At 33.3% G+C, this 22,857-nt stretch overlaps 1 protein-coding gene across 1 annotated transcript in view; it reads right to left on the reverse strand.

Moving 5' to 3' along the window:
* Window positions 1–22,857, reverse strand: part of LOC129749510 (uncharacterized) — a 217,385-nt gene that overhangs the window by 70,634 nt on the left and 123,894 nt on the right. The window contains exons 5-6 of the mRNA XM_055744484.1: window positions 21,745–22,048; window positions 3,180–3,536 (exon numbers count right to left, since the gene is read on the reverse strand). Coding sequence (XP_055600459.1) covers window positions 3,180–3,536; window positions 21,745–22,048 — 661 coding nt within the window. The remainder of the gene's footprint in view (window positions 1–3,179; window positions 3,537–21,744; window positions 22,049–22,857) is intronic.

Here is a 22,857-nt window from a genome sequence, read left to right on the forward strand (position 1 = left end):
CAACATGATGTACACATTGTTTCTCAATTTTTACCATCATAAAATTTTTTGATTTTTCACTTTTATCAGTTTTAAAACACGTTTTTACTTAAATTTGTTGACTAGGGGCATATAGAGCACCATATTATCGAGGCATAATGAGCATTTTCTGCCGTAGAATCTAGCAGCGAATTAAAATTGATTTATAGCGCCACACCTTGACTAGTTTTCATCCGACGATTTAGCCTATTGGTAAGGTGTCGGAGAGGTAATCAAAAGACTAGAGTTAGATTTCTGTTCGAGGTGATCTTTTTCCATTCACAATTCATGATCGATTTTTTTATTGTTACATTATACAGCTAGTAGCATCATCCTCCGAACAAAGCACTTAATGTATGAGCGTGCGTGAATTGTTTGTATTCTACAAACAGACCTAGATTATTTTGTTATTGCTTTGTTTGATGAATCTACGACTCACCTGACTTCATCGAATTGAATTCGCTGCTAGATTCCCCGGCAAAAACGCACATCTTGCTCTGATTAATGGTGCTCATACTGCCTCAGGGGGGGTTCTCATTATGCCTCCACAGTGGCTGGTTTTCAGCTTTTGGCAAAATTTTTTAAAATACTTTTTTTAAAGTTTTCATCTAGTTTTTCACGTTTCAGCCCGTTAGGGAATAGGCTTTTCAAGTGTCTGAACACGAAACAATAATGTAACCTCCATATTATAGCTATTTTCTATGGTTAAATAACCGTTTTCCTTAAGGTGGCCATTATGCCCCCATCTCCCCTAATTTGAGATATTTTAACATCCTACGAGTACTAAATAATAACTCATTTAGATAGGAAAAAAATTAGTCTCAAAATATCGCATCTTGATATAATTTAGTTTTTCCCTCCTGATCGGGTGCTGCTCGATCATACTTAAATAAATTTATGGGTTGTTTATTTTAGTATAAACTTTAAAAAGTGTTTGTGAGAATTTTTTTTACGTTTTTGTTAGTATAACTGGTTTCCCGAAAATAAGCACAGTTTGCAATGTATGGACGAATTGTAGGCACTGTTACTAACCGTCTTAGAAAATAATTTCATCATATTCTGAGATGGCGTTTTTCGGGAAATCGAGTTTTAGTTTTTGCAATGTATTTTTTTCTCAGTGTAGAATTTTAAAATATTTTTTCTCAATATTTTTTTTCTAAAAATTCAATCATTTTTCTAAAACTCTCCTGTAGACCACATTTGTGTTGTAATTGTAATTGTAATTGTAATAACAGTAAAGGGGAGGGGGTCTTTCAAACAAAAGAAACATGTTTGAATAAATTGAAAACCGATCTTGCAAATGGAACCAAATTTGGTATAAGAGTGTATTTAGTTACGAGAAATGTTCCTAGAATGGTTTGGTACCCTTCCTTCCTTCCAATGGGGAAATAGAAAGCAGGGAATGGGGCCTATACAATTTTTCGCACAACTCGAGAACTATGTAATCATGCAAACGGAACCAAATTTGACATGCAAGGGTACATTTTTTTTGCAAAATTCGAGAACTAATCAAGTAAATGGAACCAAATTTGACATTGGTGGTTCATTGGGTACGAGAAAGTTTTCTATGATTATTTTGGATTCCACCCTCTTCGATTGGGGAAATAAAAAGGGGGAAAGGGGTCTTTTATATAGTTTAATGTATTAATTCAATAACAAATCATGCATATGAATCCAAATTTCACATAGGAACGTATGAAGCTACGAGTCAAGTTTCTACGATTTTTGAGACCCATCTGTCCTTCCACTGGGGGGTTAAGAATGGGGGGAGGGTGTCTCTTTATTATGGAAGTATATTCGAGTACGAGCAATGTTTTTATATTTCCAGACCCCTCCCTCTCTTCAAAGAGAAGAGGGGACGGTGGAGGGAGGTTTTTATACAATATTTTTGGATCACTCGAGAACTTATTATTCAAACAAAATAGCAGAGGGTAGTTTTAGTTTTTTTAGTTAGTTTTTTTTATTATGGTTGTTTAAGATTTATTCTCCTTTCAATAATTCTATAGGCAAGTCAGTTGCCTCCTGAGCCGATGTCCGCGAGTTCGAGCCCAAGAATAAACAAGAAAAAACCGTTCTCTTTACAATTACGTTAGTTTTTAGGATCTAGCTTAGGCTTGAGGTTGTTCATTTTTTTCTGCCCCGGATATTTTCCTTTATATCAAATATTTTATTGCTATAGCAAATTCAAGTCAAATAAACAATGTTTAGAATTTACTAAATCATAGAGTTGAACTGATCGTAATTCTGAACACTTAATTTTCTGTAATAAAATAACATGAATGTAATGATTAGAAGACTAATAAAGACTTATTTAAAAAAACCCATGTGGCTCCACTCGATTAGCCCAAAGGTAAGCCTTAAACCATGGTTTAATAGATTGAAGTTGAGTCGGGATTTTGTTCGTATATTTTCCCGTCTCATGTCCAACCATTATTCATTAGACGCGATATTTACTCTATCGGTTTGATATTGCTGGCAGCAATTTGTGTGGTTGCCACGACATTGAGTATATGGTGGTGCGAGCTCCATCTTGTTGCTAGAACTAATTTCATAGACTCCCTTCGGGTCCGAGGAAAACCACCCTATGTTCCAGTGAGAGATGTGCTGGCTGTGATAGACTTGGACTAAATGTTCGAAATATACATTTTCCTAAAAGCTATTGATCTTCGTCTAAAATTCTTTTTAATTTTGTATTTCCCTTTCTATATTCTTTTTCTTAGAAAAATGTGAAATATAAGTAAGCAAACAAAACAAGTTTGGCTCCTTAAAGCCTAAAGGTATGAGCCGTTTCAAATAAAGAAATAACAAAAAAACACATGTGTATCGGATAAGTTTTTCAATCACTGTCCGCCAACTGTAACATTGATATGAAGTCGCGAATGGCATAAAGATTGTAAACAACCATAATCAAAAAAAAATAAAAATACAATTAAAAAAACAAATCTTTGAGCGCCTTGAGGTACCCCAAAATTAAGTTCTATTGAGCTGAAATTTTGTTCAGGTCAGGTTTATGGGCTAAAGAATGTACCATTTAGTATTGGGCCGTTTTCTTCCATTTACTACAACGCCTCGAATCTCGATATCTAATTTTCTATTGCGATTCTTCCTTAGGGTGTCCGTCTAACCCGTCTTTCCCCTACTATAAAAAAATATTAACTCACCCTCATCCAATTCAGCGGTTCGATCGTATGCAGAATGAGCTTTTCTTTCAAAGCTCGCAGATAGCACCGCAACAGATAGCACATCAAACTGTAGCTGATGATGACAACCATCTGGACCAGATCATGGAAAGACAGGGCCACGCAGAGCAAAATTCGCAAGCAATTTTGCACCGTAGGGTTCAGTTCCCAGGACCACTGGAAGATGCCACCGTCGTTGTCATGTGGGGGAAGTTCGTGACTTCCGAAAGCTATCACCGCGATGTAAGAGATCGAGCAGGCCAACCAGACGACCCCGAATCCAAAGTACACCCAAAGAATCGCTACCAGGCGACGAGGGGTACGACATAAAATGAACACCTGAAAATAAGATGAGAGTGGATGTTTAACATGTAATCTTGAAAGCAATCTTTGATTTATTACTTTGTATAACTACAACCATAGAAGAGGTTGCGAAAATGCAATGCCTATTTAGCTAATCTCTGTGACGAAAATGCACTGAAAAGTGTACTGTGCCAAAGATGATATGATTGGAAAAGCACTACTGACTGGCATAAAGGCTCGAACTTCCAAGAAAAATTATGCATGACCACTACATTTAGGCGAAACAAGAAAAACAATTTATGGGATTTACATCCTATTGGATAATAAATCCAAGAAAAAAAAAGAAAATAAATATAGTAACAATCAGACTCACTGCAACATTTCATCTCGTCTTGCCAGTCTTACCCAGTGCACCATCTGAGTCGGTTAGTAAACGAAAGCTTAAGGTCGTATCTATTTAATCTTTAGTGTATGGTTTTTTTTTCAAATATTTGCAACGCGGTTGCGCTGGGAGAACAATGTTAGTTATCAGAAAGCTTGTTGATGCCGGTCCGGCATAAAATCTTATACCGATAATTCCACCTCCAAGGAAGTTCATTATTGGAGTAGAGTCTGATTTACGGATGTAAGGATAATATGGACTCATATTAAGGCTATTTCTAGTAAGGATCACATCCTTCCTGAACCTAATGTGTATCTATTTAATGACCAGAAATCTAAATTTTACCTCTGTGTGTTACTCAACCGGAAAATTTGCAAAATCCTATTACTGCCTGTTAATATAGCTGTCAGACAGGTAAAGTTAGCATCAACAGGATGCGTCTATGACAATTTCTGTCATGCATCCGGGTTGTGATACAGCCGCTTAACATTTGGCTAATGAAAGGTAGGTATCTAGTGAAATTAGTTCGCCAAAGTGTTTTTGCTCAGCTCATTTAACATTGCAATTCAACTATCCTGCTGATTAGCTTTGCAGTAGGAAGGTACCGTATGCTAAATTTGTTTATCCTCATCAGGGAGCAGAAGTTTCTGTTTAGCTTTATAATCCGGACGCGAACAACAACAAATGTTAGATAGTTACTATACTGGCATTAGTAATACAGTCGCGACAAGCGAAACGCGAATGAGAACAACACACGTTGTATTGCATTTGGTTGGTCCCAATTAGGACGTACTAATTGTTCACTTGTTTACCAGCTGACAATGACACTAAGCCGAGGCAGCAGGCAGCACTTGGCGGCATTTTGCCACCGTTTATAGTCATAGAACATTTAGCAGGAGCCGCCATTCGTCAAGAGATGATGTTTGTTTCGAGTATCATATGTGGAATATGATGTATTGTAGATTTTTGTCTAATGAAGATACCCTAATAAATAGGCGTACAACAGCTTTCCTTGTTTTCCATAATATTTAATTCCTTTTTATTTTATAACCTAAAGATTTTTTATAAAATGTTGGAACAAAGCTAGTTTGTAATATAGTACCTAACTGAAGTATTTTCGTATACTTCTAGATCTGACATAGGTAAAACTTTTCCTTCTTTCAAGTGGTGGTTTTTCAGATAGCGTTCAATGAAGGAGTTTTTCGACTTTAATTTTTGGGCGACACGTGCCCAAAATATGTAATACATATATAGTATGTAATACACACTATGAACCACGTTTTTTCAATTCAAGGTTTATTTCGATTGAGTTTTCTTAAGTTACCTGAAACTTGATCTTCAAAATAACTCAAAATTTTAGATTCGGTCGAAATTAAAACGAATTTAGCCGATTGTCCTACTTCGGCACAAAAAAAAACATATTTGATTTTTTATCACTCTACCACAGTTTTTGCGTAATGGCATGATTCCAGATCCAACTTAAACAGAGTATAAACCATTTGGGACCTACTCTAGTGCTTTGCAGGGAAAACAGTCGTATTTGGAGGCAGTTTTCTTTGTATATTAATCCATTTATCGTGTCAATCGTTATGAAACACTGTGTGATTTGCAGTTTCTACAGATCGTTAGCCTCCTGAAGAACTAGACATCAAATTTTTCAAATTTTCTGTTTGTTTATCTTTGGAAAATTCAATCGAAACTTGTCAACGAAAAGTTTCAGGCCGAAAACCTACCAGGTGACCGCTAAAGAGTTCGTTTTGCTGTCCATTACGAAATTTTTATCAATCTCTGCCCACTCCAGTCCAGTCGGTATTGGGCGATATCTAAAAAAAACACTAGAAAGATTGTCAAAATTTTTTTACACGTATACATTACACTACTAGGTATTACATTGAAAATTTCATCAATTTCTATCCATGCATTCGAAAGTTATTCATAAAACGTGTTGAATTTTTTCCTTATTTAAACATGTGTAAAACTTACTGTTGAATAAATGAACACCGCCCAATTTTTGCTGATGAATGCAGTCCTAATCGCCTCAATTTCCATTAAATACTTGCAATATATTTAAAAAAACCCTGTAACATTCGAAAATGCATCAGAAAGTGCACAGAAACGATTGAATCATGTGAAAAATTAATTGATGAACAGAATGATGTACACAGCTAAACGTTTAATTGACGTTTAATTGAAAACATGGATCACCCCCTTTTCTCCTAAATTTACACGATATTTTGTCGAATTGCTCATTTATATAGGTTTAAACATGATTGAGGCTCTTCTCGTCGATTAAACAGTAATTTACCAAGTAATCTCGTTTGTCAAACGGACTTTTTTTAAAACATTTTTTGAATTTAGGGCATCGGTGGCCAACATTTTCAACAGGCAGGACAAATTTTGAATATAAGATTCGCTCGCGGGCCAAACAAGTAACTTTTCTTCTATATTCAAGGAAATAAAACAGAATTGGGGAGATTGAGGATACTTGATCCCTGGGGATACTTGATTCCTTCCCTATATCTCGGAACAGGCATTTCTAACAAATATCAAATGTTCTAGAGAAAAGTGCCAGGTAGAACAAAACAACAATGCTTTTATCTCAACAAATTAAAAAAAAATATTTTCGAGTTATTGAACTTTGTTTGAAAAATGTAACAAAACGTGATTAGAAGATCTTTTTTTGTCACTTTAAAATGTTTCTCACATGAAAAAGTGATGATAAAAATTTTTATTCCAGTATTTCAATCATTACAGTATAATATGAACTTCATATTGCATATTTTCAAAGCAATAGTAAACTATCAATTCTTTTATGGAGAAATTTTTTTTGGGTATAGTGTACCCCTAGAGTAAAGCTAGATTTTCTTCTGAATGGATTGTGACCATCAGTTATAATTCATGAAATCATTAATATCTACCTGTCCAATAAATAACGTTTATACAGTAGTTATCTGTAAAAAATACTTTCTGTAAAAATACTATATACTACTATATACTATATACTATACTATATAATACTATATACTTTTAGAATTCTCTTTGTCTAACACTTACAAACTGTGAAATAAGAAGTAATATGGCAAAAAAAGTAAACGGCCTCTTTATCTTCGATATTTACCAGATTCTTGCTTAAGGTCAGGGTACCCTGAATTAAGGATCAAGTCACCTCAAGTAAAGGATCAAGTCTCCTGTAACTTGAAAAATATCCCATTTTTTTAATCTCACGAAAATGCTTCTGGTTCACTTACGAGTTCATGTTTCGTTCTAATTTTTGTAACATATAAACTTAAAATTACGTGCTTTCAGAAAATGCGAAAAACGGAAAGGTGCCAACCTTTCCCAAAAATATATGATGAATATGATGAATATTAGAAAAGGGATCAAGTATCCCCATTCTCCCCTACGCTACTAAAATAAAAAATCTCTGTATATGCCTGCTTCAGATATAAATTCATGTTAGTAAGCAAATTTTGTTCCATGCATTTTTTTACGAATTCTTTCAAGCGATTTAAAACCATTATTATCAATTCCATAAATGTCAAATCGCTTCTCATCTCCAAAGCTTTTAAGTTTACCGGTCTTCCTGACAAATTTTGGTGTTTCGAATTAAAATAAAAACATTACATGGAATGGAATTTTTGAAAAAGTGTACCGTTCATAAACTTTCGGCATTTAAAAGATTATTTACTAAAAGAACGTATAAGAACGGACCTTCTGAACTCTTTCGAGTTGAATCTCAAAATTTACCCTTTTTAGCGCCCAGAAAAAAAATATTTTAGTGGAATTTTTGATAATATTAAATTTTGATTTTATATGTGTTTCGGGAATGTCATTCATAAACATTAAAAAAAAATCTCTTCAATTTTTGAGAACACGTTACCAATGAGCTTTTTAAATTTGGTTGAATTTTCATAATTATTGAAGTTAAGTAAAACAAATTTTAAATATTTACGTACCGTAATCCGGGATAATATTGATCACTTTTTTCAATAATTTTCGATAACTTTTCCTATTAAGGGGAATGTGGCATGTTTAATATTTTTAAAACCAGTACTGGACTCTTATGAACGTAAAACATGGTTGCAGAACTTTATTGGACTACTTTGAATTTGATTAAAAAATCGATTTCTTCGCTGTTCAGGAATTGATACTTTGGGGTTACATTGATCAGTCTCCATTTTTACGGTTTTAACGAGTTTTCTTGACCATAAAGGATACAAAACACCTTCATAATTGTTTACAAATTCTAATTTGTCAATTTTACCTTGCTTTCAAACGTTTTCTTCTAAAAACATTTCTAATCGAAAAAAAACAATGATGCTGCCTACATTTAGGGGCAAAAATAATAATAATTTCTAAATAGTTTGAGCTTCAAAATACAAATATAATTTTACCTTCACACATTCCCCTAGGCCCTTCCACTATTTTCATTTTAATTTTTTCTTCAAAGTTAACGATTTTATAGGGTTCCTACCCATTTGTCTAATACCGGTTTACTGTTGGAAAATGTCCTTATTTTTTTAATATCAAAAATTTATCAGTAAATGACTATAAAAAGAGAGCTATAACTGTTCATAAACAAAGAAAAAAAGTTGTTCTTTCATATTAAACAACCCGTTAGCTTCTAAATGCTTTTTGGTATCATCAGGAGAGCTGTTTGTTTGCGAGCCTTGAAAAATTGAATATTTTAAGATTTAGAAATTATATTTTTACTTACGGAAAAAATTTTCAAAATTAAAACCAAATTTTGCCTATTTGATACTCAATTAGTAGGCTTTCAAACGTAGAAAACAGTTTCATAAATTCAAACTATAGACTGAGATAATGATAATGTGGAACAGTTTATTGTTGGCCAAATTTACCCCGGTGATCAAAGATACCCCGTTTTACGGTACCAGACTTTCAATTTGATGGATATTCGATTTTTTAAACTTTAAACAGAATTTTAAAATTTTATTTTGCTTATGCTGTGAATGTGGTTTTGAGAATTTTTAAAGTTTGATATTATCTGTTTTCCTGAGGCCCTCCCCTAAATTAAAGATAGAGTTTGTTCGAAAGCTCACAGCGCTCAAACAACTGTGGAAACCACTTTTAAAACCAACGCAAATGGTATAAATTAACCAAAAACAATCGGAAAAAATGACAAAAATTAAAAATGATTATGTGATGGGAAGTACAGATAACACAAAGCAACATAAATTACATTTTTCCAAAGTTCAAAGACGTTAAGACCAATTTTCCACTAGTATGATTCTAATGCAATTAGTTTTTTGCCTTTCTTACAGAAAGGTATAGTTATCGGTCGATTTGGGAGATCCTTAATTATGGGTCTTAGATATACCTTTATAGGTACCTATCGAATCAGCTCGACGAGTTCAGACGATGTCAGTGTATTTGTATGTATTGGTGTGATTTTTTTATAAACTTTGTCACTACGTTTTTGCGAAACTGGGAAGTACAATAAAAATGATTTTTGTCTTAAAAAATTTGATTTTTTTTCCTCTTCAATGTATAAAAGAAAGAAAAAAAAACAAAATAGTTTGAAAAAAAAGATTTCGTAGTAATTATCATCAAATCATCCCTCCAAAAAACGTATCAATTTGGTTTGCTAGCCACAAGCAGCAATCACTAAAATCAAGATTATCGTATACATGACGTCAAATTATACATGACGTCATATACACGATGGGCGCTCGTTGTGTATAGTGGTAAAAGTTACAAGCTCTACTCCCACTCATGATGTCTTGACGACAAAATGAGCGGGAGGAAAGGGTAGAAGAAATTATTATTATTTCTGGTATTGAATTTAATTTTATCATTTGTACCAGTTCAGTGTTAACCGAACCGGTTTCAAAAATTTGGAGCCAAACCTCCAAAATCATATTGTGGTAATATGGATTTTCATAAAGGGGTACGACCCCGAAATTTACATATCCAATCGATGGGTCCTACATCCGACATCCGCATTTTTCTGCAGCGATGTCGGGCTTCGATAGAGGTTTCTCTTAGAAGGAGAAACCACATAAGGGACGCGAGCGGAGCACACCATCTCAATTTCTCTCATACCGCTCGAGATTATGTGTATGTCGTTCGTGAGAGCATGAGAGAAATTGAGTTGGTGTGCATCGTCTGAATCATACGCTTCAAATTTCTCCATTTAGTAGCATTGACTCAAACTTTTAGTTTGTGCCCAAACCGCGATCGTTTTGTGCTAAAATTTTTGAAAGGTTACGACGCAAGCGGGAATCTGTCATATAATTTGGTAGTAAATTTGGAAAAGGGCAAACGCGCCAAATGTAAACAAATCTAGCGTAACATTTCATAAGGGCGAAACTAGCAGTTAGCTCGGAACGAAAAAAACGCGTTTGAAATTTCAGAACATTTAATCAAATCCTGTTGAAGGGGGGGGGGGGCGATGCAATAAAAAAAATGAGAGAAACAAATAAATTGGAATAAATTGTACAAAAGTTTCTGTGCAACAAAATGCACAAAATCTATAAATTAAGTAATTTTTCATCAAATAAATCAATAAAATAAAGAGTGAAAAACGGCGAAATGAACCCCATCTTCCAAAATTTGATTTCAATATTTCAAACTTTATTTATCTCCCCCTTTGGATTTTCGACAAAATTGACTTAGTGAACAAAATTGGCTTTGTGGACAAAACTGAAAAAATTGAAACAATTGAAAAAAAATAACAAAACATATTGTCAATGTTGATGAACCTGAAAAAAACTGTGCCAATGGGCGATGGAAGCGAAAAGTTATTCTTTCTCTCCTTAAGAAAAACCCCTTTAGAACTGTCAAAAGTTGGGTGAAATTATAGCTGCATCCCACTTCAACTAATGCAAAACCATCACCCAAATTCGTCAGCGCTTCCATCGCCTATTGGCGAAATTGACAAAGTTGCCATAAGTGTAAAAATGACAAAATTGAAATAATTGAAAAAAAATACAAATTTGACAAAATTAACAAAATTGACAAAATTAACAAAAATTACAAAATTTAAAAACATTTACAAAATTGACCAAATCGACAAAATTAACTTAGTCGACAAAATTGAAAAAAAAATGGACAAAACCGAAAAAATGAAAAAATTGACAAAACATATTGTCAAAATTAACAAAACATATTGTCAAAATTGATGAAATAGAATAAAAACTGTGCCAATGGACCGTTGTAAGAAACTATTTTACAGAGAGATGTCACTACTAGTGCTGAGAACTGTCAAACCTCACGACCAGAAAAAAGACTCGCATAAAATTTCATATGCGCGAAACCAGCAGTTGGCTCGGATCGAGAAAAACATGTTTGAGATTTAAGAATATGTTAATTTCAAAACCTATTAAAACAATCAGAAACTTTTTGTTCCGAGAATATTGCTCACTTATTGTTCGTTGATTATAAAAAAAACTGCATTTTTTCCGTAAGTTTCTGATATTTCCGAGATTTGCCCTTTTTATTTTCGTTTTCGGTTCCTTCTAGAAGTTTCACCCAACTGAACGGTCGTTTTAATTTGGTTTGCAAATACGTACTCTGTTTGGTACTACTTGCAGTACTAGATATTCTGTTTTATCAGAAGGTGATAAAGAGTTTAAAAACAAGACAAATCTTTTGTTTTTGTGTTATAATTTCATTGATTTGGAATTAAGAAAGTACCTGAGTGCATACAATTATCTTTACCGGACCTTTATGATTATTATGACTCAACTTTTCGTTTAAATTTTTCTTATATTTTGTTTACTCTGAATAATTACGACCAGACCAAAAATAAGGCTCGTCACTGTACCGCCATCTCTTAGCAGCAATAAATTTATTTGAAGATGCGCGACAGATGACATAGTTATTTCCCCCTATCGTAAAATATGCAAAAGGCACTTAAATTAATCCATTGACAAAATTGACATATTTGAAAACAAATTAAAAAAATTGACATAATTGACAAAATGAATAATATGATTTGTTTATTTGACAAAAATGACCTGTGAAATTTGTCAATTTTTTAAATAAGTCAAATTATTTAATTTCTTCAATGAATTCCCAAATTGGCAAAAATCACAAAAATGACGAAAATGGCACATAAATCAACAATAACAATTTTATCAAACCGTCACTTAACGCTGATTGGCCAAATTCGAAAAGTTCATTAATGACAAATTTCAGACATGTTTGACACATCTTTGAATGACACCAACTCAGATTAACCGAACCGGTTTCCGGTAATAGAAACCGAATGTCCATTCTAAATTCATCAATATGGATTACCATAAGGTCGATGGGTGTAACATCCGACATCGCATGCTTCTGCAGCGATGGCGGGCTACGATACTTCATCAAAACTGTATTCGCAAGCAAAGGTTTCTCTTAGAAGGAGAAACCACATAAGGGACGCGAGCGGAACACACCATCTCAATTTCTCTCATACCGCTCGAGCTTATGTCGTACGTTCGTGGTCATGCTATCCAGCATGAGAGAAATTGAGTTGGTGTGCATCGTCCGAATCATTCGCATCAAATTTCTCCATTTAGTAGCATTGACTCAAACTTTTAGCCTGTGCCCAAACCGCGAACGTTTTGTGCTAAAATTTTAGAACGCAAGCGGGAATCTGTCAGATAATTTTGTAGTAAATTTGGAAAAGGGCGAACGCGCCAAATGTAAACAAACCTAGCGTAGCATTTCATAAGGGCGAAACTAGCAGTTAGCTCGGAACGAAAAAAACGCGTTTGAAATTTCAGAACATCTACTCAAATCCTGTTGGAACAATCGTGATAGGGTGGGAGGGGGGAGTAAAAAAATAATAGGAAAAACAAATAAATTGGAATAAATTGCACGAAAGTTTGTGTGCAACAAAATTGCATATTACATCATTGTAGAAAATCTATAAAAGAAGTAATTTTTCATGAAATAAATCAATAAAATTAAGAGTACAAAAGGTGAAATAACTCCCATCTTCCAAAATTTGATTTTTAATCTTTTAATCTTTCGAATTTTTTTTTTCTGAATTTACATAAAATATTTCAAACTTTATTTATCCCCCCCTTTCGGGGTTTTTGGAAATGTCGGAGTGTCAAAAGAAGAAATTGAGCTGTAATGTAGGTCTTCAAACGGTACTTTTTCACCCAGCTGACAAGTCGATTTGTTTACATTTGGCCGTACGTCCTTTTGAAATAGTCGATACCGCTGCTGATCTCATGCTGGGTGTAGGGAAAATAGAATCTTATTAGAAAAAAATAATGTCATACTGGGATCAATTCATCTAGTAATAGCATGTATCCTGACAAGTTGTTGAAAACTAATATCAAAAATACATGATTTAAATATAGTCGAGTCTAATTTGTTATTAAGAAAATTGACAAAATTGACAAAAAATATTGTCAAAATTGATGAAACAGAAAAAAAAACTGTCCAAAATGACATAATTAAAAATGGACAAATTTGGAAAAATTGATAAAATTGACAAAATTGAAAAAATTGACACAATTGGCAAAATTGACAAAATAGGCAAAATTGACAAGTTTTACAAAATTGACAATCTTGACAAAGTTAACAAATCGGACAAAATTGACATAATGGACAAAATTTACAAATCAGGATAACTCAGGACATTATGAAGACAAAATTTCTAAAAACAGGATAATTCGAAAGTTTTTGAAAATTGGGACAGCCTCTCGAAAATCAGAACAAATCCTGAAAAATTAAGACACCTGGCACCTCTGACGTGCATTACAATTGTTCAGTTGTTGTTGTTGTTTCTCTTGTGCTTAGAGGTGCCAGGTGTCCAGATTGATCAGGATTAGTCCTGATTTTCAAGAGACCGTCCTAATTTTTTTTAAACTCTCGAGTTGTCCTGATTTTTTAAAATTAGTACATAAAATGCCCTGAATTGTCCTGATTTTTATGAAAACCTCTCAAATTTAATCGAATTTGTATTTAAACTATGAGAAAATCTAATAATTCTATCATAAAACAGTTAAACCAAATTAACAGGGGGTAATCTTCGGTTCATATGATATTTAAATGGTGTTTTTTTTTTTTCAATATGAACTGCAGGCCAGCCAAAAAGCTGCGTACTGTTGTTGCATAAATCAAGGCGTTTACAGCACCTGTAGTGTACCTTCATTAATGCAATTTAAGCAGAGCTGCAATTATTTTCATAAATCAAGAGGTGTCCTGAAAATCCCGATTTTTAGCTTCGCGTTGTCCTGATTCTTGACGAAACCACCTGGCTTGTGCTGAGCTTGAAGATAATTCCCTCAATATCCAGGATAACTGGATGCTAGGTATACTTTTTTTGAACAGTATTCTTAATATGATTTTGATTTCCGGTTTTTATTAGGAATTATGTGTATTGTGTCTTGCATATGCATCCATTGATAATAAAAAATCTGTAAGAAAGGCTACAATCCACTGTCAAGTGTATTAAATCGGGTTTTTCTATCAGCTTTTGTTTTCGAGATAACTTTTGAAAATAGGTGAGAAATCATTGAATAAATTTATGCACTTTTTTGGCAAACCATAGAAAATTTTAAAGATTTTGGAAACAAGTTTTTAATCCAATGAACAGTTTTTAAAAGAACGCGTATAGTTTTGTCATCTGAGAATAAAAAGACGGTAAATTAGACGGAATTTAAGAAAAAGATTAAAGACAATTTGAATCTTTGATAATTTTTAAACAAAAGACGAATCGTTTCACAGCCTGCAACAAAGTTGATAAATGAATTTCAATGTTTAATATCAAATACTCAAATACTTTCTTGAATTATGTTAGAAATAGTTATAATATTATCTATTCCAAGTTCTCAAAACTGTAATATTTATTTTTAAGCGCATCACTGAAACGAATAGCTAAGCAAGTTCCGAATCCGTGATTGAATGAAGGATAATACACAGATTCAAAATCAAGAAGATTTCTCCGACTTTTTTTTTCAAATGAAGTTGATGAAGATTTATGTAAATTTTTACAATTTATATAAACCAAGAAAAACATTAAATTTTGAGAATACGTTTATTTCAAAAAGAGCTTCGCTGGCCAAAAAAAGAAAGGCGCGGGCCAAATGTGGCCCGCGGACCATGGTTTGGCCACCCATGATTTAGGGGAAATTGTGTCGATTGAGGCTCTACTCATCAACTGAGCGCTGAACCCTACTTCTCATATGATATTTTAGTAAATTGTACACCTGATTCCATGTTTTTACCTTATGTTCTTTTGAATTTTCATTTGTTACAATGATTTTTTGAAGATATCGTATGAATTAAGAGGAAAAAGTTGCAGTTGAGGCTTTCTTCCTCAACTTATATACTCTTAGCGGTGTACTAGGTTCTATTCAACAATAAATTTGATGCATGATTCAATCAGTTTTATGCACAAATTTAAAAAGAGCTAGGGGAAGTTGAGGTTATTTAGCCGTTTCTATTAATTCTAGTGCAAAAAAGCGACACAATCAGCTTGAGAATGCATAAACCTACCAAAAATGATGATTCATGATGAAAAATTGTTTGATTTTATTGTTTGACTGCCTTTCCATAAACATTTCTTAAGTTTTGGGGAAAAGAGGCAAAATAAGACACTTGTTGTTGTTAAAACAAAAAATTCGAGTACACCAATTGATTCAGCCGACATTAATTGAATATGAATGAATTGAATATGGTTTGTATGACTTTTTTGTAGCAACACAGAGAAAAAAGACCACAGAGAAATACAACTCGAAAAATTGAAAATTTGTGAAGTTTTCAAAGGAACGATCGAATATCGAAGATTTTATGGTACTGGCCAACCCGAAGAAAATTCACCCTAAAGATTCGAATCCTCTGAAGAAGCGCATCTGAAGAATCGTCTGAAGAAATCTCCACAACACCACCTGATCCATCTGAGCCAAGAATTGCCGACACCTGGAAGGAATCGTTGGTTTCAACTGCAGTGGAAGCTATTACTCTGCCCTGGATCCTTCGAGGTCAAAATTCCCCTTTGGTGCTTTGGTGAGCCCGTTCTAAATTTTTATTTAAAAATAGTTCCCTCGTAAATATGATTTTGGTTCCATTTTTTTTTAACAATTTTCAAAATCGATAAAAATGTCTAAAATTTAGTTTTTTCGTATTAAAAATGCAGTGATCGATCTCCCATAAACTTGGCAGAAAATAAACTAATGGATATTTTATATGATGCTTTGGAGGCTGATTAGATGAAGTTTTCAGGCTAAACTTAAATTTTAAATAATTGAAATTAATTCAAAGGATTGTTAACGTTTAAAACTTTTTTTTATTATAACTGCAGTTTTGAAATTTTATTAATAGATGTATATAAATTTTATCTCTATTTTCTTGGATAATCGAACTTTAATTGAGCTGCTAAATATGTCAGGTATATTTTTGATAACTTATTTGTTATTGAATGTTGAGTAGTTTTTTTTTACTTGGTAGTTTTTTAATAAATATTCCAAATTGATTCTATAACGAAGTCATCACTTCTGTTTTCAATGCATTACATCGTAGGCGATATGAAAAAAAGAAAAGTAAAGTGCTAATCACGAACAGTTTCTTCTGTTACAATACTAGAATAACAATAATTTTGTTAAAAAAAAGTTAAAAATTTCATTTTTTAAAATATTGCAAATCAATGAGTTCTAATATTTTAAAGATTCGTTTAAACAAATCTTGAGTTTAGAGAAAAAAGCAGCGGTAAATGAGAGTGCGTTATACACGAACAGTAGGAAAACAGAAATATATGAGATTTATTCTTCAAGATCACAACACAGTCAAAAGTGTCTCCAGATCAATCCTTTTACCCAATCTCCCAAACAAAATTATTTGCTAGGATGCAGAGGTGACCTCGGTCCTAATGCACAATTTTTTTTTTCTTTCATCCCTTTCTCTTTTTTCATACCTATCTCTTGACTACTAGGACGTGGCCGGCGCCGTTATTGACGTTAAAAGAGAGAGCATCAGTTTTGGACATTGTGAATGTCTTGTCAATCCCAGACACCATTCTTTTGACCTCTGATCAAAATTGATGGCCTCGGTCAATCACGGAGTAGCAACCATTGGCGATGTGGAATTCATTCTACTGAGCCACGCCTGCGATTATGGAGTTCGAAATGCGTTGGTGTTATTTCAATATAATAAGCTAAAACAATTGATTTTAAAAAATTAAGCACTTTCGGGTTCCATAGTTTAAGGTGGATGTGAGTAGTCAATCAAGCTAAGCTAAGCTAGCTAAGCAACACAGAGAAAAAAGACCACAGTTGTTCTAATTATTCAGTTGGTTATACCAATCATCAAAGCGTACCTAGTTGTTTTTTTCGCATCCAACTATAAATATAATAGACCTAACTACAAATTGATGATTGACTTGACGCAATCAACTTTGAATATAATGGATTCAACTGTAATGGTATAATTGATTCATTTGTTATTATGATAGATTCAACAACAATTTTTGATGATTTTTTTCCACCCTTCTTTCGAGGTAAATTTTACCTTTTTTCATTCACCTGGCGAAAAGGTAAATTTTACCTTTTTCGCATTCACCTAGCAAAATAGTAAACAATACAGTTTTTCCATTCACTGATTTAAAAGGTAAATGCCAGTTCGTTTGATTGGTTTCCTCAATAAAAAATAAAACAAAATTCATCCAAAATTTGATATTTATTTTAAATAAATTAGGACTTTCACCTTATATTAATATTTGGAATGTATCCCCGTTTTTAAAAAATTCGGCTTTCGCGTTCTCCCGAGCCACCATGGCCGCTGAATCCTTCTGCATTGCGTTAACACATTCATGTCCTTTTTCGCTCTGTGGGCCGGTCTGAAACAAAAGCAAAGTTTTCAACGAGAACCATCACAACTAAATGATATCTAAGAAAACACTTACCATTTTGTTCCGATTTTCACATATTGAGCACAAAGCAAAACTTCCTCCCTGAACGTCAAAACAGCTTAACCTCAATAAACGAGTTTGGCAAATAGTTACTTTTTTTCGAGATGAATTGTAGCGATTTGTTTAGCTCAATCCAGGTCAACTTCACCTCGCTACGAGGTAAGTTTTACCTTATTTGGTTTTACCTTTTTTTCTAGGTGAATTATACTTTTTTATTCAGCTCAATTCAGGTGAACTTCACCTCGCTACGAGATAAGATTTACCTTTTTTGGAATCACCTTTTTTCTCGGTGAATTGTACCTTTTCTCCAACCTCGATTCAGGTGAATTTTACCGCGCTGTGAGGTGAGTTTCACCTCGAAGAGGTAGAAGTTACCTTTTTGGCTTTCACGTGCGTTCACCTTGCTATCTCGGTAAATTTTACCTTTTTATTATTTTCCGTGAAGGCATTCAACTATAAATATAATAAAATCAACTAAACAGTAATAAATATTCTTGTACATTTACATGTTTTAACCTGCAAGAAATTGGAACAAGTTATTTCTACTAAATTTACATGACTTATGACGTAATGTAAATTCCCAAAAAGAAGAAAATGCCATTGAAAATTTACATGAACATAACTATAAAACCGTTCCGGCTCATTATTCCTTTTTAGTTTTCAAATCATTATTTTATCAACTTCTAGCCATCAGCCTTATTACAAAGCCTGACAATGATTATAAAAATATTCATAATGGTTTACCTACTCGAAATTCACGAGCTCCAGAGTCAAAACAGCATTTTCTTGGCGCATCAAATCAAACTTGCTCCTTATCGGTTTGCCGATTGGTGTTTGTTTGTGAAACGATTCTGCTAAAGGGTTTAACTGAATTTTCTTTTTAGTTTCGTCACTACTTTTTGAATGGATGGTTTTGAAAATATTTTTTCATTTCTTTTCAAAGTAGGAAGCACAAAGTTTATCAAGAATGTTTTTTGAATAATATTTCTTGTTATTTGTTCGTTGTTCATTGAAATGCCCTTAGCAAAATGATGGAATGTGTAGAAGGGGTAATGAAACTTGTCACTTGTTTGTATTAATATTAAACAATTCACAACGGTTCACTTGTATAAAATTTATGAACTTAATTTTATGTGAATAAAAAGTGCATATTAAAATCCAAGAATAAAAAGAAAAAAGCTTTCTTGTATTGAAATTTTTGTAACTACAAATTGAGAATATTGTTGACTTTTTTTTTTGCAATATTTCATTAAACCAAAAGTTTGACTACTTTTTGCGCCGTTCATTTTTAATTTTTAGATTTCATATCAACCTAGAGTTATTCTTATATAAAAAAAACTAGAATTAGAGACAAGAGGCGAACTGTAGCTTAGAACAAAATATCACTTCTAACGAATAAGGTCTATAAAATTCTATCGAGTAATAAGTTATTTTAAAGTTTTTTTTGTCAAAAAAAAACAATACACATTTTTTTGGTGAAAATGTTTAAAAGGATTTCACTTTTTATATATATTCATAAAAATTGGCAACAATGAGACATACCCTGAGCGCGACTGCAACGTTTTTGATTCCAAACATCGTTTCATTCAAAAGCCATGTAATATTATAACAAATTGATCCGAATGGGGAAAGGCATGGTATTTTTTAGGGCTGCGTTATAATAAACAACACATAATGTGACCGAATTCTACATGATATAAAATTTTACATAAAATGTAAAGTTCAGATTTTTTGTTCTGTGTATGCATTCCAGGCTGAACTCCCACATTTAACTATAAATACGATAGATTCAATTGTAGTGGTATAATTGTTTAAACTGTAAATATTATAAATTCGACTACAATTTGTATGATTGAATTTAGATATTCAACTATAAATCTAATAATTTCAACTATACATTTTTGGTTGATCTCTTACATTTAAATAAAAATATGATAGATTCAACTAAAGTGGCTGCTCGAAAAATCGACCTGGGTCTCCACGTTCCTTTACATAATCCTGGCAAGATCCTACAGGAAACTAGTATTGGTAAGTCAGAAAGTTGGTATATCGAATGATAGATTGATGTCATGATATTGAGTGAATTCCCCCCACAAGGTCAATCTTCACCGGGTGCAGAAGCACGGACTTCTAATGACGTCTTCCGAGACCGATTAGTTAAGACGCACAATTTTGCGGGTAGGGGGAAGTGTTCCTAAATGCGCATGTTGGGTAATATGCGCATACAGCCGATAGGCGATATGGCAGGAGATTCAACGTATCTAATTAGTGCAGTTGGAGGGTAATACGATATTAAAACATGGCATGAAGAAATTTGATTGTTATATAAAGCCAAAAAAATTAAAAATTCAAATAAGATTTTTGTCAGTTTTGTTATAAGATATTGAACTTTAATTATCGTGCGTATAGATTCTGTGAACAAAAATTTTAACGGTTTTTCTTTCATATTCATCTGGAAATCGGAAATTCAACAAATTGAAGCTTTTGGCAAGGTTGTAAATGATAAGATATTGGAATAAGAGATAAGTTCTGAATGCCCATATCAAGGCAGGTTAAATGCCTATATCAAGAAAAATAGATTAGTCTTATAAATTTTTTACTTTTCATCATTGAAACATTAAATCTACGCTCAAATCACGATCTTACAGCGAAAAAAGAAGAACTTCATACTGATCCGATAAAAATACGATATGAACAAAATATTACCCTGAAATATGGTCATATGGCATTCCTAACTATGTTTCATGCAAAAGAACTAGTGATGTAAAAAATTTCACCAAAATTTCAGCCTTGACGTATGCTTAACATCCGTTTCTACCATTTTCAATTAAATAATATCAAAATATTGCAAGTGTTAATGAAATATAGCTAAAAACATAAATATGCGCATTTAGCCCGCCAGTTTCGGAAATCGGCTATTTTGACTTCTTTTATTATAAAATTATTTTCACAAAAACTGTAAGAGATTTTAACAGAAAAATGGCTCTAACGTATATAAAACAGATGCCCGCTCACGTGTATATAGTTTTCAGACTCCTATCTATTGTAATATGGGAGAAAATGATTGCTTTCCTTAATATGCGCATATAGCCCGCCTCTCCCCTAACCATGCATCGAGATGCAAAAAGAACAACAGCGGAGGAATCAGGACGTGGATATCGGAATTTACGGTTAACTTTTTCTAGCATCGTGGCGGCTAAAACAAACTAGATGCAAAATGCTGAAATAACAAATTAAAATAAAATAAAACGTTGCCATAAAATTATTCTGATAAAAAAATATCCTAAGATATGATAACTTCCAATATATTTAAACAGAATTTAAAATTACAATTTTTATAGTTGACCTCATTGAATCAATCATAAAAATATAATTGAATCCATCATATTAATAATTAAATCAATCATATTATCATAGTTGAATCTACCATATTTACAATAAAATCAATTATGTTATTATAATTGAATCAATCAATCATATTATTCGAGTAGAGTCTACTATAATTATTGTTGAATGCATGACATCAATCGTACATTATAGTAAAATCTATTTTATTTATAGTTGAATGCACAAAATTAATCATACAACCATAGTGAAGTGATAGTTTTCCAGAATCTAGTACAGTTTAGGCGATCGTCACAGGAATAAAAAGGTACCTTTTTAATAAAAAATCCCCACTGTAAAATGGTTCACTTCCTTTCTCTAAAAAAGGCTCAGTTGCTGTCAATCTTTTAGCAAGAAATGTAACAGAATAGTATGAAAAAGTTTCTAATAGAAAAACAGTGAATTATCCTTATCCACCTAATTTCTGCGATTAATAACCACCCTGATATTTTCATCCCTCTAGTTCAGTACAATCATTAGAGACACGCAACGCAATCGTCATAGTTTTCAAAACCCCGCAGAGGGATCTAATTTTTGAATGATTGAAACGTTGAAATTCTCCAGATAGCTGGGCCGATTCAATACAATCCATTCCATTAACTCACCCTTTCAATCAGGCACTGCAATTGTTCGTTGTCAGCAAAGCGGTAAATGTAGACCGCCATTACGTAGCCACCCAGATGCATCAGGGCCGGCACGGTGTAAATGAATATCATTTCGCCGGTGTTGATCATCAGCAGCTTCAGGATGGCCGGGTCGACCGATTCCGGTGGGGGCATCGAAGTGGTGGCTCCAACCTCCCTGACGCCGGCAAAGGTTCCATCCTCGATGAAAGTGCCACGACTGCTGGTGATGTTGTTGTTGTTGTTGTTCGGGGCTTGGCCGGTCCCGAGAAATCCGCGGTCACGCCTGCGGAGATTAATACTTGTATTTTGAGCTTGGAAGTCGTGTTATCTAATTATTAGGAGCAAATGTTTTTTTTAAATAAAATTCTTAAAAGACATAGAATGTGATTAATAAACTGTTGAATTTTGTTTACTAAATGCCTGTCTATTGCACAATCTGTCATTTTTTACTAGCGGATTTATCCTGCCAGAAACCGTGAATGGTATGAAAAAACTTCCCTCCCAACTTTCAATGGTCCCAAGATAGCAATCTGCTAAGCAATTTTCTGCTGAAGTAATTGATAGAAGGGATATCTATCTTTTATTCAGCTATGAAAAAAAAAAAAATAAACTGAAGAAGCTGAATCACGGAGAAAACGGAACGATAGAAAACATCTTTCGGATTCATAATGAATGCATTTGTGAAGGGTATGCAAATCTTCACTGGCGATCTCCGATGGCGTTGGCAGATAGCTACAGTACGCGACAAAATAAAGTACGCACTTGCTATCAAAACTTTAAAATTACTGTATCATTTTTCACATAAGGAATATAAAATTCGTCAATATTCAAAATATTCTGATGAACAGTGATATTTATGATACACTAATGATTGGTGTAAAAATTTTGTCGAAAAATTCAATACTTTCTTCACACATAAGTGTAGTTGTAGTGAAAGACAAGTTTAGCATGGATAAAATAATGTACGCACACTTAATAATAATAACAGATCGCTATTTCTCTGTCTAGAAATACTGTTTCGAGTTCTTATTAGCCAAAAGGAAGCGAATCCCTGCAAAAGCCGGCGGAACTAAGGGACCATTCAAATATAAC

Source organism: Uranotaenia lowii, chromosome 2, assembly GCF_029784155.1.
Source record: "Uranotaenia lowii strain MFRU-FL chromosome 2, ASM2978415v1, whole genome shotgun sequence".
In the NCBI taxonomy this organism is placed as follows: domain Eukaryota; kingdom Metazoa; phylum Arthropoda; class Insecta; order Diptera; family Culicidae; genus Uranotaenia; species Uranotaenia lowii.